This window comes from Schistocerca piceifrons, chromosome 6 (assembly GCF_021461385.2).
Source record: "Schistocerca piceifrons isolate TAMUIC-IGC-003096 chromosome 6, iqSchPice1.1, whole genome shotgun sequence".
Classification (NCBI taxonomy): Eukaryota; Metazoa; Arthropoda; class Insecta; order Orthoptera; family Acrididae; genus Schistocerca; species Schistocerca piceifrons.
The window spans coordinates 229,968,800-229,989,691 of NC_060143.1; the positions used below are offsets into that span (position 1 = coordinate 229,968,800).

General features: G+C 38.4%; 1 protein-coding gene across 5 annotated transcripts in view; it reads right to left on the reverse strand.

Annotated features, from left to right (window-relative positions):
• Positions 1-20,892, reverse strand: part of LOC124802661 (embryonic polarity protein dorsal-like) — a 99,363-nt gene that overhangs the window by 25,051 nt on the left and 53,420 nt on the right. For all 5 annotated transcript variants that reach the window (XM_047263568.1, XM_047263569.1, XM_047263570.1 and 2 more), the window contains one exon: positions 15,570-15,889. In XM_047263568.1, coding sequence (XP_047119524.1) covers positions 15,570-15,889 — 320 coding nt within the window. The remainder of the gene's footprint in view (positions 1-15,569; positions 15,890-20,892) is intronic.

Sequence of the window (20,892 nt, forward strand, 5' to 3'; positions counted from 1 at the left end):
ACGAAAGGAAGTGGGTTTTAAAGGAGAGGGTAAGGAGTCATTCCAATCCCGGGAGCGGAAAGACTTACCTTAGGGGGAAAAAAAGGACAGGTATACACTCGCACACACGCACATATCCATCCACACATACAGACACAAGCAGACATATTTAAATATGTCTGCTTGTGTCTGTATGTGTGGATGGATATGTGCGTGTGTGCGAGTGTATACCTGTCCTTTTTTCCCCCTAAGGTAAGTCTTTCCGCTCCCGGGATTGGAATGACTCCTTACCCTCTCCTTTAAAACCCACTTCCTTTCGTCTTCCCCTCTCCTTCCCTCTTTCCTGATGAGGCAACAATTTGTTGCGAAAGCTTGAATTTTGTGTGTATGTTTGTGTGTCTATCGACCTGCCAGCGTTTTTGTTCGGTAAGTCACCTCATCTTTGTATATTTTTATATATATATATATATATATATATATATATATATATATATATATATATATATATATATATATATATATATATATATATATATATATATATAAAACTTAATTCTGATAACACTTTTTTTATTGTTTTACAACCAAATGTACAAGTAGTGATTAATAAGTCATGGGATTTTTTTCCCTTAAAGGATCTTTATTTATTCATCATCAACTTGTCCCCTTCAGATATAATTGTGCCAAAACTTTTTCCTATCTTGGAAACACTGCTGGAACTCAAATTTTTTGTTTGGTGTTCAGCTCCTTCAGGGATTCTCTTTTTACCACGTCAATGGTGGCAAACAACATACTTTCATGGTTCTCTTCAGCCTCAGGAATAGAAAGAAATGACAGAGGGGCATGTCCAGTGAATACGGTGACTGAAGCAAAGTAACGGTTTTGTTTTTTACCACGTATCATGGACAAGCATTGAGGTGTGAGCGGCTGGATCATTGTGAAGCAGTTTCCAACGAGTGGTTTTGCCAGAATTCTGACAGTTTTCTTCGGATTGCTTCAAGCAAACAGGAAACAGGGTACAACTACCAGGCAGTATTCCTTACCAACTGTACAACCATAAGGCAGGAACTCGTGATGCGCTACCCATTGTAATCAAAGCAAACAATGAGAAGAACCTTCACATGTGATTGAAATTGTAAATTTTTTTGGTCTTGTTTCTTTTTTTCCATTGTGATAACTGGGTATTGGTTTCGACATCATACCCATCTGACCATGTTTCTTCGCCTGAAATAACCTTCTTTAGAAGTTGTCCATTGTTGTTGACTTCATAAACAATTCTTGAGCGATATCTATGTTAAGTTGTTTTTGCCTGAAATTCAAGATTTTGGAATAAAGTATACTGCTACAAGTTTCATTCCCAAAACATTCTAAAAACTTGTTTGTTATTAGTCACGGATATTCCAACATCATCAGCAACCTCTCTGATACTGATCTGATGATTCTCCAGAGCCATATTCTTTACTTCTTCCACATTGTTATCAATTACTAATGTGCTAGGGCATGCAGGACGGCCATTGTCTTCAATGTCTTCTCAACCCTCTTTGAAATGTTTATACCACTTGTAAACTCTTACCATACTCATAATAAATTCACCAAAAGCCACAGTCAATGTTTCGAAGGCGGTGCTGCACTTTATTCCATTTTTCAAACAAAATTTAATGCAAAATCTTTGATCCATCTCATTCAAAAGTAAAAATTCACTGATCACTCAAAAACATGTATAACTTTTTGACTGTCAACAATAAACTAAATATTCGAAACAGCTGGAAGTCCACACACACATCACAAACATACTCACTAACAGGATAAAAAAAACTGAATATCAGCTGTATAAAGGCCACAAAATTAAAAAAAAAAAAAAATCTTTTTGATCACACCTCATACATGTATAGTGAAATGATACAGCATAACTGCATATGTTTTACGATTTGATAATGCACGAAAATCGGTTGTCTACCCGCAACAACAGGAATTACTGTTTTGTATTTTGGAAATACTAAATAGTTATTTTAAATATCTTCCTAAAATGTGAATAATGGAAGAAGTAACAGTTAACAACTCACTGTATGTTTCAGGTGTTGAGTCATTGATACACACATAACAAAATTACAATGTTGCTAAGTTTTTGCACTATCTCCTCCTTCAAAGCTATATATTATGATACAGTACTTCTGAACAAACGTATAGCTGTATGGCCGCACTGTCGCAGCTGAGTACACTGTGAGAGGCTGTATTGGGTTTAGTGGGTGAGGGGAGATAAGAGACAGGGAATGGGAGGGAGGGATGAAGATGAGCATGATTGATAGTACAGAGGTAGAGGCAACAGGTGCACAAGATACGAATGTGGCAGGAAGTTAGGTGCAAGTGCGACACAGGTCACATAAAACTCCCCCTTCCTGCATCAGAGTGTGGCACATTCCCATCCAGCAAGCTCGTGGCCTCTCTCTCCCAGCCGTCGTCATTACTTTCCTCTGATTCTCGTTCCCCCATCCCATCTCATTTCTTCCCTTATCAGCTCCATCTGCTACATCTGACTCCAGTTGAGCTGCAGTGCAAGTACAAAGTAACTGAGTAGACAATGTATCAATGCAGATGCATGTGTGACTGTATATGTATGCCCACGTTTTCTGTACTAGTTAACTTCGAAAGACATCATCCAAAAGTTTAGCAATATTTTCAGTTGTTTTTGAGTGTTTATTGGCCATTCAACCTTTCAACTATACTCTAAGTCATTAATACTTTGGAAACCAGCCACTTAAAAAAATATCGGGCCTAGAAAATCTGTCATTCATGCCATTATTTAAAGCGTTAGTGGCACATATATAATTGATGTAGCTTCAAGAGTAATATGTACTAAAAAGGAGCCAGCTTCAAGATTTGTTTTTCGTATTTACTTCAGTCCTTTGATAGGTTACAGTTTTTGAAATATTGGCAACAGAAAATATAATTATCCTCCATAAAAAAAAGTGTGAGATGAGTTACTGAGCAATTTCTTCCTCTTGAGCTTGCAAAATTTCTTGCCAACACAACAAATGTGATGTATCTGTAGCAGAATTACAGCAAAATGCGAAACCTAAGAAGTACATACACTAAATAATGTCAATGTGAAACATTGGCTCAGCCATTCGCAACAGCAGCTGTTAAATTCTCGAATGTTTCTTTCGAAATAAATCTAAAAATTGGCAACAAAAGGCTGTACCAGACAAGGGACATGTTGTGAAACATCCTTACATTGATCTCATATGAAACAAGCCCAGTTTTTGAGTGACAGTTGGCTTGCTTGTCGAGAAAATCAGAGCCTGACCTATACTTGAGTGTGTTCTTTTTAACACAAAGTTGTGCCCCGACCTATGCTTATCGTATTTCTAAAATGTGAGGCATGTGTAAAACAGGGTCAGTCTAAAGATTATTGTTTTTGATTTTGTAGCAAAACTTTTCCTTGGAAGATAATGTTTATTATTTATTTTAAAAAATAAGAATAAAAACCAGAAATAAAGTTTTAATGAACACGGGGAGGGTAGTTACGATTTAGGGAACTAACCTGGTATTTGCTTGAAATGATTTAGGAGTACATTATCACTCTGTACTTGTCAATTACCACTCCTTGATGACCTAATTCTAGAGTCAGCTCTATCTCCTTGAATGTAGTAAGTGAAAAATTGCCACTGTTTACTTTCAACAATCAACAGATATAAAATAACTCAGTAACAAAATATACTCATTCTGCTGTAAAATAAAATATGAGATCAGTAAAAGATGTTTCATACAGTAAAAACTTCTAGAAAGAATGAAGGCAGACAAAGTAACAAAGAAGTTCCACAGTTCCACACATTCTTCGAAACCAGGGGGGAAAAAGAAAAAGAAACAGTGGTAAGGCCAAACCAAAAAGGACTTAGGAGAAATGCAGACTGCACAGGAGACCCTACTCAAGAGACAAATTCAGAATAGAAGTAAAAAAATTCAAAGATGTAAAAAAAAGGTAAAATGAGCAGAAAAAACTGAGTCAAATAGTCAGATGAGCGGAAAACAGATTATACTGAGAAAAAGAAGAGTTTAGGAGATGAATTAAGGAAAATAGAAACAGAGAGTTATTTTAATGGGGTTCATAGTTAGCCTAAAAAAACCATAGTGATGTCAGGTTCACAAATGTGTACACAGTATTTATTTCACTCAGCTTGTCACACTTCCCAATTCTCACACCCACTCCAGCACGTTTCCAATAAAAAAATTTTCTTCTTCTTTTTTGCCAGCAAAAATGCATTAAGACCTGGTCATTTTACCTTAGCTTATGTCAATTTAGGAAAGAACCATGAGAACAGTGATAACTCAAGAAAATGTACAGCAACTGACACCAAAGTCTATCATGTCATTATCAAACAATGCTTCACAAGATCACCTCATACAAACCAACAGTATTGTGATCTGCTTGCACTATCTATGCATACAAGAGAGTAGAGGGAAGTAATTTTTGTCAGCATGTGACAACACAGCTGGGACAGCCAACTTCGTCAAATACCACCAAAGCATGATTTACTGAACACAATGTGATGGGAAGTCACTGGCAGGTCTAATTTAAGCCAGAGGTGAACAGGTTTCCAGTCCATTGTTAATAGACTGCAACAAAAAGACCCAATCTTTTCAATACTTAGCCTACAGTGATAAAGAGTCAGATGGCACTGATGAATTTTATTTACTGTTCAGTACTTGAAGTACTCTCTAATAACTATGAAATGAGCTAAGTAACCATTGCAAGGATATTACCATCAAATACTGTACATGGAAGGCTTATGAAAGTCGTATGTATGCTACGTGACCAATCAGGTGTGTACCACTTAGTACTATCCTAATATGGCATGCCCCCAGTGAGCACGCCAAATGTGGACACGACTGCTTATTAATTAAGGATTGTTCCCTTTATGGATGAGTAGTAATCATCAGCTTGGCATGCTGCTGTACAGCTGCTTAAGGTAATTGTATTCAGTAAGACATTGCCTATTCTAAACAACAACGACATACCCTTTTAAACATTTGAAACGTATTCAAAGTGGTCACATATTCTTTTCCTGAAATTACGTTTGTAAGTTTCAATAAGCAGTATTCTACACCGTGGGTGAGTTTCACAAAATATGAGGTCTCTAATTCAGTAACTTTTATTTTTGTGATATTTTAATGACATGTGGAAATCGGTAGAACTTACCTGTTAGTCTTAATATCATCCCACTTCGCGTCTATGAAAACTATCACTGCAGACAAATGTCTAAATATTTTCAACTTATTTGTATACATAAAAGCTGCATCTGAACCTAAAATTAGGCCACAACCCCTGACAGAATATGGAAAATTAGCTTACAAAGTGTAGTCTCAATTGTTGTGACAAGTGTCATATAAAAAAAGAGCTGTAACAGCTGCAGCATATACTCATTAAACTAAATTTCACTTCTTTGTTTATAGTTGGATATTTGGTTTTTATGACACATGAGAGAACTCCCAGCTGTTCACATGGGGTTCAAAAATCATAAGTCCAGCTGATACCTGTAGGCTAATTTGTACTACACAACAGACAACAAATGTGTACAGGTAATGGAACTGAATAGTACTGACACAAGAATCAGGAGCTGTAAAGACGATAAATGTTTCTGTGGCAGTCTTTCATCAAAACAGTATCCAGAAATAGCCCAATATCTTGAATATGTTATGTGCCAGAACAGTGTGCATTATTAGTCCTGGAGCATCTTTTGTCTTGCCTCTGCATCAGTCATCAGTAATGTTAGCCTTGTACAACATTTATTCACAAGGTCATCAACTTGTAATCATTGTAAGAGAAGGCCAAGTGTGGCACAATTCTGGGCTAATTTCAGCATTAGGTCCAGTGACACATTACATAATTATCTTTTATTGCTCCCAAATTATTGGGAGATTTATATTTACTTTTCACTGCACACAATGAATGACACTGAAATTGTGAATTCTTGTTGCATTAGTGATGCTGGGTGCTGAAAAAACTAGATACTTTTTTAAAAAATGCAATTGTAACTGCCACAGTTTCCATTTGAACTTTTTCAACTATAATGTTACTTCTTATTTTCTATTCTGAGCCTGTCTTGTTTGTGGAGTTATAAATATTGCAACAAAAGCAAAATTTACTTGAAAAAAACTTTTTAAACTAAGCGACAGCTTGCTTACATTCAGTAGGGGAAATTTTAAGAACTGCCAATGGACGCACGTAAAAAGAAAGCTAGCCTAGCATTCAGAATTTTAGCTCCTTGCTCGGAAAGGAAAGAGATATAGATTGGCACAGGGTATGAGGGAGGAGCAGGTTGCACACACTGACAGGGATCTGCCTACCTTGAGGGTGAGGTTCCTCCCTCTCAACCACTAGTCTGAATGGCCCGCCCATCATTTCTAAACTTATCCAACTTAATTTTCTTTTCTTCCTGAAGAAGAAACAAACAGAACCAAAACCTACAATACATTTTTTTTAACTTTTATATGTGTCTATCAGTAATAATTAAGAGTTTTGTGAGCTGAAGGTAGATACTGACCAGGTATTCTTTTTCCTTATAATGTTATATGATAATAATGAATGCTCCCATTCAACAGATTGAAGAGTATAATAGCTTCAATATTTTAAAGACATTGCTATCATAGAACTTTTAATTTCTTGTTCCCTTAAACAATTCATGCAACCACTGTAAACATGCCAAAAATAGCAGATCACAAATAAACAAGAATGCCAGATGTTTAAGCTTAGATTGAGAGGGGTGAATGTTCGGTAACACTACAAACAGCAATGCTGATGTTACTTTCATACAAAATAAATCACCTACAGCAAGCAGGTGAGTGAATCTTTTCTCTCCTCAATCACTCACTCACATACACATACTACCACTGTACAGTATACCCTTTATGCAACATAAGCTAAAGAATCAGTCCACAAAATCTATACAGCTACAAACATGCTGCTGAGTGCAGTTCTTTCACCCATCTAAGTTTCACTTGCACATATCTGTTCTGTTTAAAATCCCACCTCTCTCTCTCTCTCTCTCTCTCTCTCTCTCTCTCTCATTCCCTCACTTTCACACCTACTTCCTCCTCTTTTATGCTTATTCCCATTGCTTCTCCATATGGCCTATCATTTACAATTCCATGAACTTTCACATTGCTATTTTAAATTTGATTGTGCTTGCCAGGACTCTAATGCCCCCTCTCCCTACTCCCACTCGCATTGTGCGGGTGGAAGAGAGGAGTACACCATTCTGCAGTCCCTGTACAAAAACAATCATGATACCAATTCAGCATTTTGCCAGAAGATAATCAGAGTGACCCTTTCAACACATCATTCCACTTCAAACAACTCATTTGGTTGGAAACCTAAGATCTTTATATTAATTTAACTCACCACGAAAGACAATGAGATCATACTGTTTTCAATCATTTCTAGACAAAGTAAGAATGGTACATACTTTGTTTTCCTTTCAAACTCTATCTCTGTACATAAATTAATGAAAATAATCTGTTTTTGAAAATATAATGTAATTGTGTAGTTTAAAAAAACATACTCCCCAAATGGCAGCAACAGCAAACTCATATAAAGGTTAAGGAAATAGTGTTCAAGCTTTTGAAGCCAGTGGCAGGTTTAGAAAATGGGAAGAATTATGGAAAATTCACCCAGAATGCCGGGTCAGGAGAGACTTACCAGCCAGGACGAGCAAGAAAGACTAACTGTTGGGGACTGCAATGGACAATATTTGAAAACCTGAGAACTTAAAGGTGGAAATTAGTGACCAAACAGTGTGCAAAAGTTAATAACAGCAGAAAGGTAAGTATATTATACATGTTAGAAGTATGTGGCAGAGAAAAATAGACAGGTGAGAAAATAAAAGATATGCAAAATTAAAAGGAATTGAACAGTTACTGAGCTGAGTTTGAAGAAATTAGTGTAAATTAAGGGCAGGTGGATGGTGAAAACCAACGACTTGTAATGCAAACTCCCACCTGTGGAGTTCTGAGAAACTGGTGTCGGGGGAAGAATCAAGGTAGCACCTGTGGTGAATCAGGCACTCAAGCCATGACTGTCATGTTGTAGAGCAAGCTCTGCAACAGGATATTATGTGTTGGTGTCTATGTCCATTCATCCTGACAACTTGGTGGTAGTCATACCAATGTAGAAGGACAAACGGTGTTTGCATAACAGCTGGTGTACCACATGTGTTGTTTCACAGATGGCTCTTCCTTTGATAGTGTATGTTTTGCCATACGGACTCATGGTGAGGCTAACCTGTTAAAATTTTTAGGCGCTCTAAATACATTCTCCCAGTTAAATTTCACATGGTGCTATTCTGAGTCCGATGCCACTTTCCTTGATGCTGACCTCTTTCTCAACGAGGGTTAGCTACTCACTTCTGTTCACATTAAACCTACTAATAAACAACAGTGCTTTCATTTTGACAGTTGTCATCTTTCCATGTCAAATGCTCCCTCCCATACAGCCTCGAAACTCGAGGCAAACATATTTGCTCACTCTTTACAATAATACACCACCATGCTCACCTTAGCCTTCACTGGACATAATTATCCTACCAGCTTAGTCCAAAAACAGATTTCCAGGGCCATCACGCCCAATCCTAGTATTACTGATTCCTCAAAAAATATATAGGACTACACCTCTTCCTGCTCTTGAATGTATTAATCAGATACTTTACCAAGTCTAAGATTCCTAAACTCTTGCTCTGAAATGAGCTCCATTCTGACATTTTTCCCGCTGCAGCTAGAATGGCTTTTCATTCCCCCTCCCCCTTCCTCTCCATCTCCTGCTCAGACCCTATGCTCCTTCTGTGCCCATTTTCCTGCCCTGTGGCTCCTACCACTGTGACTGTCCTCACTGTAACACTTGCCCTGTGCACCCTACTACCAACATCTATACCAGCACCCGTAATTTTCAAAACACACACTATCAAACGGTGAGCCATCTGTGAAACGGCATGTCATATATCAGCTGTTATGTAAACACTGTTTGGTCTTCTACATTTCTCTACAACATGACAGTCCTGATTTTGGTTCCTGTTTCACCACACATGCCATCTGAATTCTTCCCCCTGATCCCTGTTACTCTGAACCCTGCAGGTGGGAACTGGCGTTACAACACAGCCTCGATTCTCGCCACTGCTTTGCCTTAATTTATGTTAATTTCTTTAGACTCAGCATTTCTTCTTCATAACTATTACTTTCTTCACTCTCTTTTAGTTTTCTACATCTATTATTTTCTCACCTGTCTATACTTCCCCATGCCCTATCTCGAACATATTTAATGTACTAAGCTTTCCACTCATATTAACTCTTGCACTATGTTTCATCAATAATCTCTGTCTTGCTTATTACCCTATCTTCCACAGTCAAGCTCTCAGGTTTTCCAATCTCACCCAGTGTGCAGTCCCCAATAATCAGTTTTTTCTTCTCAACCTATCTGTAAGTCTCCCCTGACCCAGCATTCTGGGAGAATTTTCCACAATTCCTACCATTTCCTAAATCTCGCCTGTCCTTTTCCTTCACCCCTCTTCCTTCCCCTTCACCACTTTTGCCAGAGGGAAAAGCCATTGGCTCTGAAAGCTTTCACATTTCCCTGACTTTTGTGTGTGTTTGCTCTTGCCATTGCTTGGTGTGTAAATTTTTTACCTATTCAGTTATGCTATACTCTGAGAGTGCAGTGTTAGGCTGTCTATTACCCACTGCATTTAACGGCTTTTAACTGGTTCCCTCCATTTAAATTTCCGAATTACATATTTTTATGTTTTGTCATTTTTCAACACAGTTTCTGAAGAGTGTGCGCCCAGTGTTTCAAAACACTGGAATTGAAACACCTAACTGTTCCTCTGCCAAGCAAAGTGTTACTGCACATTTTCAAGGCTTGCTTGATAATCATCCATTTGTTCAGTAGTCAAATTTACGTAATTTACCATTACTGTAACATGTTGGAATACTACAGTAAAATTTTTGAGCTTTCCTATAAGTTCATGTACCAAGTCTATTTCATTATACAGGAGTTCAGCATGATGAGAGTAATTCCTTTACACACACACACACACACACACACACACACACACACACACACACACATCTACATTCCTGGAGAACTTCTGAACTTAATTTTATTATGAAGTGTACAATTGTACGATTTTGCTATAGCAATCACAATAAAACTTACAACAACAAAATTGACACACAAAACACAACAGAAATTCCAAGTCTGAGATTCATGTCCTTCACAACCTTACATAACCTTACATACCAGCACTGTCTCTATTGCTTGATCTCCTGCAATTTGTCAAATACGTGTCTCAATGAGTCTACATGTGTTACACTAGTAATGTGTGACTACTTGTGTTTTATGTAAACTTTGCTAACCAACTAACCATCTCTCAAATATGAGACACATTTCAAAAGCAACAACCAACAGGCTAGAAAATATCATGACAGATGCAGATCAGAAATTTATTTCATCATTATTAAACTTTCTGTTTACTCTATTACACATTCAACAAATTCTCCTAGCACTTTTGGCTTGAGGAACAACCTTGTTTAATTTCTCTACTTAGAATTCAGGCATGGGATTTCAGCCAGCCCAGATGAGAAGTATTCAATACTTCACCATCTACAAAATCCTGAAAAGTATATCATTTCTTGATGTATAGAATGTGGTGAAAACTTTCCATCATGAAGTTTAAAATCATCAGGGCAGAGTATACAGCAGAGTGTGAATATGCAAATCAAAACTATTCCTGATATTAACTTTCCACATTCTTGAACTTGAATGTCGTGTTTCAATTCCAAAAATGTACCTAACTCCATGAAATGCAATAAAGAGCACACTTTCTTGATTTTAAAACAAAGTTGCTATGATGTTTTTGTGAATCGTATGTCTGAACTTTTTCAACTTTGATGAAAGTGAATAACATTGCTGCTTTAACTGCTGTTTAGGCTACATACTAATATCAAAAGCCAAAGTGATTAAGAATGTAAAGCATTCAACTTCATAAGTTTCTCAAGTAAACAACAATCTATACCTTCCCAGTACAATACTGGGAAAGTGCAGTCAATGTAAACATTACAAAATTTTCATAACAATCTTATTTATTCTTTAGTAGTGTTAATCCAATAGAGGGGAAAAAAGGGAAGCAATTTGGAGAGGATCAAAAATTCTGTTTGTGAGGTCAGTTGATTTAAATGAAATATAGTTTTCAATGGAAGTCTCTGATAAATGTTATTTCCACCACTCTGCTTTCTTTAATCTCTCTCTCCGTAATGATCAGTGGGATGACACTGGACTCATATTCTGGAGGAAACCAGTGTTCCACTAGTCATCCAGATTTAGGTTTTCTCTCTTTCCTTAAACCACTTAAAGCAAGTGCCAGGATGGTTCCTCTGATAAAAAATGGCAAGTTTTTTTCCCTAATGTGAGCTTGTGCTCAGTCTCTAATGATATTGTCCTCACTGGAGCATTTTTTCCTACAGTAATATCAGGCTTGTTCAATAATAATGTCCCTCATTTATTTCTTTCAGGACGTATTTATTCAAAAGAAATAGAATTTGGTGACAATATTAGTCAACATTTCTTTTATATGCACTATTTTTCTATGTAATCTCCATCAAATTCTGTGGCCTTATATCAGTATTGTATAAAAATTTGTATTCGCTGTTGGTAAAAGCTATTGTCCTGCACTTGTAACAACATTTTCACTGCATGAAATACACTTTCATTATCTTCAAAGTGTGTGCCCTATAGAAAATCCTTAAGTGGCTCCAACAGATGAAAGTGTGAGGGTGCCAGACTTGTGCTCTAGGGTAGATGAGGCAATTCTGTCGAACCCAATTTGGCAATGTGTTCCTATGTGCACTGTCATGTTGGAGGAAAATATCTTTTCGATACTTGTTAGCATGAACACTTCGGAAATGGTTCTTTAGCTTGGTCAGTCTTCACATATCCCTCTGAATTAATAGTTGGTTCATTTTGGAAACACATTCACAAGAATGACTCCATCACAATCCCAAAAGACAGTCCTCTTGACTTCGCCAGCAGAGAGAGCTGTCTTGAATTTCTTATTTTTTAGTGATTGCAGGTGATGCCACTCCAGTGACTGCCTTTTTGTTACCAGGTCAAAGTGACGCACCCAGGTTTTGTCACATGTAACAATCTGAGACAGAAAGGACTCTTCACTGGTCTGAACTGCTTGAACAGTTCAGATGAAATAGTTATTCTTTAAATCTTGTGGTTGTTACAAATATTTGGGGGAACCACCTGCAGCACAACTTTGTCCAAGAGTCCCAATTACTTTTAATACAAGACAGCTGCAGAGCCAACTGTTGAACTGTGATGTGCTGGTCTGCTTGAATAATGGAATATGTGCAATTTCACCACATAACGAGACTGTGACAGGATGAACCAAATGTGGGCTATCATGGAGCTCAATTTTTACACTTCCCAACACTTTCAACCTTTTTTACCTATCACCCAACAGTGCTCTTATCAGTTGCAAACACTGCACACAAACATTTATGGATGTCACCAAAGTTTCTTTTTCCACAACCAAGAATTCAATTACAACAAATTGCTTGTAATGAACGTCTTGCACTGACCTTATTTTGATGGTTTGTTACGGCTCTACCATCTGCTGGAATTGTTCGAAACTTTGCGCACGTGCAGGAGAAACATCAAATTTGATGTATCAAAAAGGACTTTTCCTATATAAATAGTATTGCCTGTAAAAAATATTTGGGGCAGTATTTTTTTTAATGGCCCTTGTACTTACTTTGTACCTTCATTCCACACTTTTTTTCCTCTGCTTTACTGTTACTTTAGTCTAAGTCTTCTTCCGTCTATTGCACTACTACTAGTTGAATGGTTTACTGTCTATAGTGAAAAGTGTACTGGATATATACTCAACGCAGCATTTCAGACGACGTACCCTTCTTTCAATAGGATTGGTCACTTTTCTCTTTCATCTCCTTTTTCTGAAAAGCCTCCTCTGCTTCACAAAGTTGAAGATACACTCAATTTCAGGCTTCTTAGTTCACTATCATTACAAATTTAGCAACTTTTGCGAGATGCTCTAAGATATATGTATTAACGAGAGAGATGGATTTATCATTATGTTTAGAATGTGAGTGACAACAGCCTCCACCGTTTTCCTAACAATTACTTTTATTAGTACAAAAGATATAAATGCTAGTATTAGTAAATATTCTCTAGCTACTATGCATGCAATTTTATGAGAGGCAGCCAAATACGTGAGACTTTTGTAACTATCACAATATTGTCAACCCCAATACATTGCAGCTGAGGACAGATGACAAAACATTAGGATTTACAAATTTTGTGTGCTTATAGATACACTATTTCATTTTAAGGTAATTGTAATAATTGCATATTCAATGACAGTTACATACAAATGTGCTACAGACACTGAAAATGAGTTATACAATGAAAAACATATCATCATTTAACTTGTGAGCAAGCAACAAATGAAACTTTGTGAAGTTAGTACAGGATCCTGAATATTTTGTTAAATAACTCAAGGGATTCTCACTATGAGTGAAATTTGATTACAATTCTATTGTAACTGTTACTTTAACTTCCAACAATGTAGGAAAAGACAGAAGACTGCTACTTACTGTAAAGAAGTCATGTCAAGTTGGAGACAGGCAAAATTAAAAGACACTCACATAATGCTTTTGGCCACAGCCTTTGTCAGTAAAACACACACACACACACACACACACACACACACACACACACACAAGAAAGCAAGCACACCTCACAAACACACAACCATCAACTCCAGCATCTTGGACTGGAATGCAACATCACGTGTGATGCAAGCAGCAATCTGGTGAGTGCAGGGAAGGGGAAGATATAGTAGTGTATGGATGGTGGATGGGGGGAGAGACGAACACTGTCTGGTGGAGTGTGCAGGGACTAGACTGCCAATAGGTGCAGAGTCAGAAGTTGTGGGCCAGGCACAAGATCCATAACAGCTACAAATATCTTGATCTTGTCTAATTCAACATATTAAGTGACATTATTATGAAAAGTCAAACATAGTTGCTATTCATGATACAGCAGAGTTGCTGAGTCGCAGATAGGTGCAGCAAAAATAATGTCAAACAAACCTTATGGCCAAACAGGCCTTCAACAGAATTAGACCACACACACACACACACACACACACACACACACACACACACATACACACACACACGACCACAGTCACTGTATGTCAAGGCCAGACTGGTCTGGCCTTGGCAGCCGAAGACTGTGATTGTGTGTGTGTTTTTTTTTTTTTTTTTTGTCTAATTCTGATGAAGACCTGTCTGGGCGTGGGCTTTGTTTGGCAGACTTTTTGTTGTCCCTAAATGCGACTCAGCATCTCCACTATATGATGAGTAGCAACTATCTTTTTCATAATATTGTCTTCACTGCATTGTTCAACACATTATCTGAAAGACCTGCTCCATGGCCATACATAAAGTGAAAACTATGTTTAAACTGGATGAAGAGTAAAAGATTTTACTGTACTGAGAAACTGCAGGGGTGTGTGACAAATACAAAGATTTTTTATGCTAGTAAACTAAAGACCAGCAACAGGCTATATTTATACAACCATAATTCAAGCATAGTATCTCTTTTATATTATTTTCTTGTATTTACTGTCATTCACCCAGTTATTTCGTTATTGGGTAACATCTATTGGATGTAACAATGCTCAAATATGAGTGAAAACTGACATTTGATAGGCATAATAGAGGGAAAAACCCAAAAACCAAAATGAAGAAAGACAGCTCTGTTAAGTGGACAAACATGTCAAATATTGGACAATAACAGACAACATTTGAAGTGCACAGAAGGTAACAAAATACCATAGATGGAAAGGAAATCATAACTCCAGAATACGAAAAAAAATTCATATGATACAAAAAGTTAGAGGGAAGTAAATAGGAGCCAGTGATAAGAAGAAAAAGTAATGAAAGAGCAGTGAGGGGGCAAAAGGGATGGGAAAGAGGGTGTTAGGAAGCAAGATAGGATGCAGATAGGATGTAAATGGGCAACTGGGGTAAAAGGGAATGAACACAATTGTATGAGGAAGGTTCGTACAAGATGAAAAAATAGACAGGAAAAAAGGAAAGAAGAGAGAGAGATAAAAGAAGGCAGAGGGAGTTTTGATAAGGAGGTGTTTACTTTGACTTTAATTCTCACTGGCACAATTATGAAACACTGGCACAGACAAAATAGGAAAAAGGATAGAAGTAATTGTTACTCCCGTTTCATTTCAAAGGATATCCTGTAAGAAAATACTTTCTGCTACTGTTTTGCACATATTTATAGGATATTATGTCGAAATAACTTACTCAGTTCAGTGTCTCTACAGCAGTACGTCCCATGTTATAGCTTTTGATTCACGTTTACTTTCGATTTTTTGCCCATTTTTCCAAATTTGCAAACAAACTTTTCAAAACTATTTGGCTGACTCTCATATTGTTTTTGGAAATAAATACACAGTATAACAAAAAAAATCTAGCTGCTAGGTAAAAATAGTTACAGCTTGTACTGGATGCTGCACAGTGTGTGCCTGAGATGGAAACTGTGCTGGCTGCAGCCTACCAGCTGCCAGTATTTCCTGTAATTTAGCTTCCATCTGATAGTTCTGCTGCTGCTGCTGCTGCTGATGATGAGGGTGCTGGTGAGGTGGTGGTTGTTGAGGTTGCTGTTGCTGTGGCTGTGGCATAACATAGTCCATGGGTGATGGTGTCCGTCCTACGCTATGTGCTGGACTTGCAGATGCAGACACAGCACCAACAAACATTGGTGATTGAGCACCAGCAAACATGTAAGGGGACGGTCCTGGTGTGGTCACCGTTTCTGAAATTGATGTACCTTGCATTAGATTTAGTAAATATTATATGAATATTATGCAGATTTTGTAGCATCATTTGACATACATGTATATTTGACTAATTCTAGTCAGAGCAACTTGTGCATCGAAGATAGTTCATTTTTAAATTTGTTTTCCATAGCAGAACCTGTCTTTTTACTGTCATATAAAGAGGCTGTAAAATATGAACTAGACCCTTTCTTCACCAAATTTACTTCCACATACAATACACAACAAACTCATGGTACTTTTCTACAAAGTTTATGGGAAAAAAGTTTACTGCTAGGCACCTTCCTGATACCTTTCTAAAAATAGCCAACTGTGCATGAAATAATCAATAGCGCCTTCATTATACCTACGTAATCCATTTTTACCCTCCTAATGCCTCCTTCAATGCCAGAAATTTGTGGAAGTTATACAACATGAGACTATACGGAGCACGCAAGAACTGTAAAGCAAATTTCAGACTATTTACTGCTAGAGTGAATAATGTTGTCCAATGTTCACAAAGCAGAAGCAGAACATCAACAATGAGATGCTGACATATGTCCTGCAACATACACAGTGTGTCCTACAAAGGGGTTTACACTGTTTGAACTTTAATAACAAAAACTGAATTTTTAAATGACTTAGATGGTCATGACATTACTGATGACATTTTACTACTGAAGATGTTCAAAATGTTTATCAGGAGCAATACAGTGTCTGCAAAACAGATTGAAGTACATGCCTTGTGACTACCAGTGGAATGGATTCACAAGCAGTAACAATAGTCTTTTTCACGTTGTCCAACATTGTTCATGGCTGTCTGGTGTAGACGTTGTTCTTCAGATTTCCCCACAGAAAGAAGTCAAACAGCATTAGATCGGGAGATCAAGATGGAAACTCAAGACTTCCTCATCTGCCTATTCATCTTTCAACAAATGTTTCATCCATGAATTGTCGCAAGTCACAATGATAATCTGGTGGTGCACAATCATGCTGAAAAAAACCAGTCTTCATCTCAGCACAGTTGGTGAACAGCTGGTGCAATTCATTCAGCAACATGGTAAAGAACTTTACACCTGTCACTGTTGAATAATGGCCCCACAAGTTCTCTTGTGGACATACCACACCATACTGATAACCCAGGAAGATTAACAGCTCTTTCTTCCACATGGGGCTTATCTCTTGCCCAGAACACACAGTTATGGCACCTGATGGTTTCATTCAGTTTAAAGGTTACCTCATTGGACCAAAGAATGAGTTCAGTCAACTGTTCATTATCACAAATCCATTTACAAATGCTGAGGTGTCTATCTGGATTGTCCTCATTCATCATGTGAAGCAACCTGGGAATGTAGGTACGGTGTCCAGACTAAGCGCCTGCAACTCTTGCTTCCCACGAAGCAGACCGGTACAGCGGGCCCCGGACCAAGTAGGGGTCAGCCTGGCCGGTTGTCCCGGAAACATAGACGCTTCCCAGATACCACCAGGAGGCGTCCACGGCGCCGCAAGAGGTCGCTACAGCCGCGGACCTCTTTCCTTCCGCTTGACACATGACTGCAAATAGAGCCAGCCATATCCATGCGCCAAGCAGTATTTAGGCTGGTGCAGGAGCCTGGAGAGGCAGTTCACGCCGAGCAAGCCCACTGGTGTCATTGTAGGCGCCGCGTCACCATCCACCGCTGCCAGCGTACCGGAGCCATCCTCGCAGGGCCTCTACTCGTCCTCGGACTCAGGTGACGGCAACGTGGACTCCGCGCCGCTCTTCACGAGACACCCAGGGCTTGGTTTGGTCAAGTTGTATGGTTACTACAGACAGTTTATGTTTGGAAGAATTTCTGATTTAGTTATTGGTAGGCTTGGAGGATCAGTCCTACGTCACGAATATTGTTTTGTAAATTTTGAAGAAAGACTTAAGTTTAAATAAAAATGCTATTACTCACACTGTGAGATTTTCCTATCCGTGGACGGCGGATATATTAGTAGGGTTTCCACTTTCTTTGCTTTAAAATGTAGAAATGCATTTTAATGCAAATAGTGAATATTTGATTTGCTTAGACGTGATTCACACACAGCTCGCAGTATGGTCTTCTTGGGGATCTTGTGAAAGGCCACACTGTCCATTCTTTAGATCACACACACTTCCTTCCTTTCTTCCTTCCTTCCAACTCAAATTTGTTGCATAATTTCGTTACTGTTATACATGATGATGGCGCAGTATCGGACTCTGTCCACCATCATCTCTGCACTTCTTTCATGTTTTCTTATTTTCAATAATCCTTTGCAATCTGCTTTCTTTGCTTCAAGGACAAGTTTCCAGCTGTCTTATTATTTACATGTAGTTACTGGCACCATATAGTCGCAACTGGATCAGGTTGCCATTAATACCTCCTCAGTTATTAAAGTTCAAACAGTGTAAACCCGTTTGTGGTACATCCTGTGGTTTTGTGGTCAAACACGCTGCAGCAGTATGTTGCTGTTCTTAAGTAGTGATAACAATCAACAAATATTTTTGGGATGAATTTATCACTTTGCAGTGGAGTGTACACGTTTCAAAACTTCCTGGAAAATTACACTGCCTGACAAGAAAAGTGAAGCACCCACAAGGTGAGGAGGAAACAAAATGAAAGTTCATGGGTTGAGAGGGTATTCCATGTTACTTTGCTACTTACAAAATCGAGTCAAATTTGCAAAAAACTTATGGTGCCTTTTACCAGTATGATGTTGCATCGTCTCTGATCTGGATTCATGCACTAATTCGGTTATAGAAGAGTGTATTAAAGCTACTATATCTTCTCCTGAGAAAAACAGGCCCACATCTGTCCTTAATATCCTGGACACTGGCGCTGAGATGGAGTTGATTTCTGAGCTGGCCCAACACCCCTATCGAAGACAGATTTGTAGTCTTGTGCTGGCCACACAAGTGTCTCAGCATCACGCAGACAGTATACAGAGATATGATGAAAAATGGCACAACAATACTGTCACACAAGAGAGAACACAAGGACACAGGCTGTCCGAGATGTACCGTTGCCATCAGAGTTCCCTCCATCACTACCAGCTGCAACCTGACATTATACCCAATCGCCCCCCAAGCCATGACACCACAAGTGACACTGCTTTCCCTATCCCAAACATTGGAAGAATGGGACATTTTCCCACGTTGGCACAATACTCGCTGACGATGGTTGTCTGGTGCAGTGCAGAACCGTGATAGTTCACTGAACACAACGTGACACCATTCATCAGCAGTCCATGCTTCCTGGTCACAGCACCACTCTAAACGCAGGCACTTCTGTTTTGACGTTGACACTAGCTAACACATGGAATGGCAGTTCCTTAGTCCAGCTGCTGCTAGTCTCCAACCAATGGTGTGGAATAACACAGAATGTTGCAGGAAGTCTGTTACATGTACGTGGATGGCAGGTGCTGACGTGAAAAGCTTATAATGTTCTCAGTGTACAATACTGCAATGCTCCTATTTGGTGGTCAGACTGTGTCAACCAGAACCTTGGAGACAAGTATGCCTGTCCTCACATTCCCATTAAGGCCACTGCCACATCAGAATGCCTCATAAATCCGGATACTGCACACTTCGACCTGCCGGCCAAATGGCGATCCACAAAGAGGCCGCTTCCAAACACTGTCAGATGCTGATAACACTGTTTCACACAAGTATGCAGCATCTTCATGTCCTTCACAGTGATCATTCAACATCTCACTATTCACAGGCTTGGTAACAACACTGAACTCAAACAATGCTAATGCACTCTGATGGCCATTCTACCTGTTGCACAGAATTGTACCTCTAATCATTTACATACCCAATGATGTGTAAGTGTAAGAAGTTACACAGACACTGGACCAGGTTTTGTGGATGTTTCACTTTTTTTGTCAGGCAGTGTAAACCTATGAACTGGCCTGAGACTTGAAGCTGTAACATTTATTTGTCTGGCGAATGCACTTGGCAACTGACCCGTTCCATCACAAGACCAGATCTCACACCTTTACTTCTGCCAGCACTTAATCTCCCCTACCTTACAAACTTCTTAGAAGCACTTCACATATCAATTTAAGATCTACTACATTTTCGTGTAAGGACTGACATTATTTATGATCTTAGCCACAATGAAACATGCAGAGACCAGATAATTATACTGTGTAAAACAGTATTTCCCAATCTTCAGCAAACTGGAAGCTAACACAAAGCAAAATGACATGTTGTGATTGTTGTATTCAAACTTTGTCAATTACTTGAAGTACATTGTTGCTAGAGGCCTAGTGCATCCATGACAACAGTCTTATTTTTTCATTAAGTGTTACGGTAACGCTGAAAGAAAATGTAAATATGGTAGAGTTATTGAATCATTTTAGGAGACCACATTTATTCCATTTACAAAGTGTCTCTAAGACAGTTTGAGGATCATAAGGATGAAATAACTTATCCCATGTCCTCATATTTTTCTTAATCGTATTATCATATAACTTTGTTATGTACTGGAAGAACTGTTGCCAGTCATCCTCTTGCATTATCTGCTAAGAAAAGGAAAAACTCCTTTGCAATGAATTATAAAATAGCACTTATCAGAATTTATGTACGTGGATCCCAGGATGATTTAAACTGTTCTGGATGCCGAAGATGGGCATACATCATATCAGTTGGGTGTTGGTGATTATTTTTCCAACCCATGTTTCATAAACATATAGTAATGTAGCACCATTTTGTCACAACACGTGTGTTTTGGGATGGTATTAGGTACTTACCAGAGGATTTCAGTTCTGGTAAACCAAGACCAGCCTCACTATGAAGAGTGACATTTTTTAACAAATAAAATAAAAAAGTGGTACAAATGGCCAGTTTCAAAATGGATCACCTCTGTAGCCAGATCATTCTGCAGTGTAATAATAGAAATAAAATATGAAAAACAGGGGCAGTGCAGAAACTTGATGCAAGCACAGAAGGGCTTCTTAAAATAAACAAGGCATTAATAAGTGAAATGAAGCA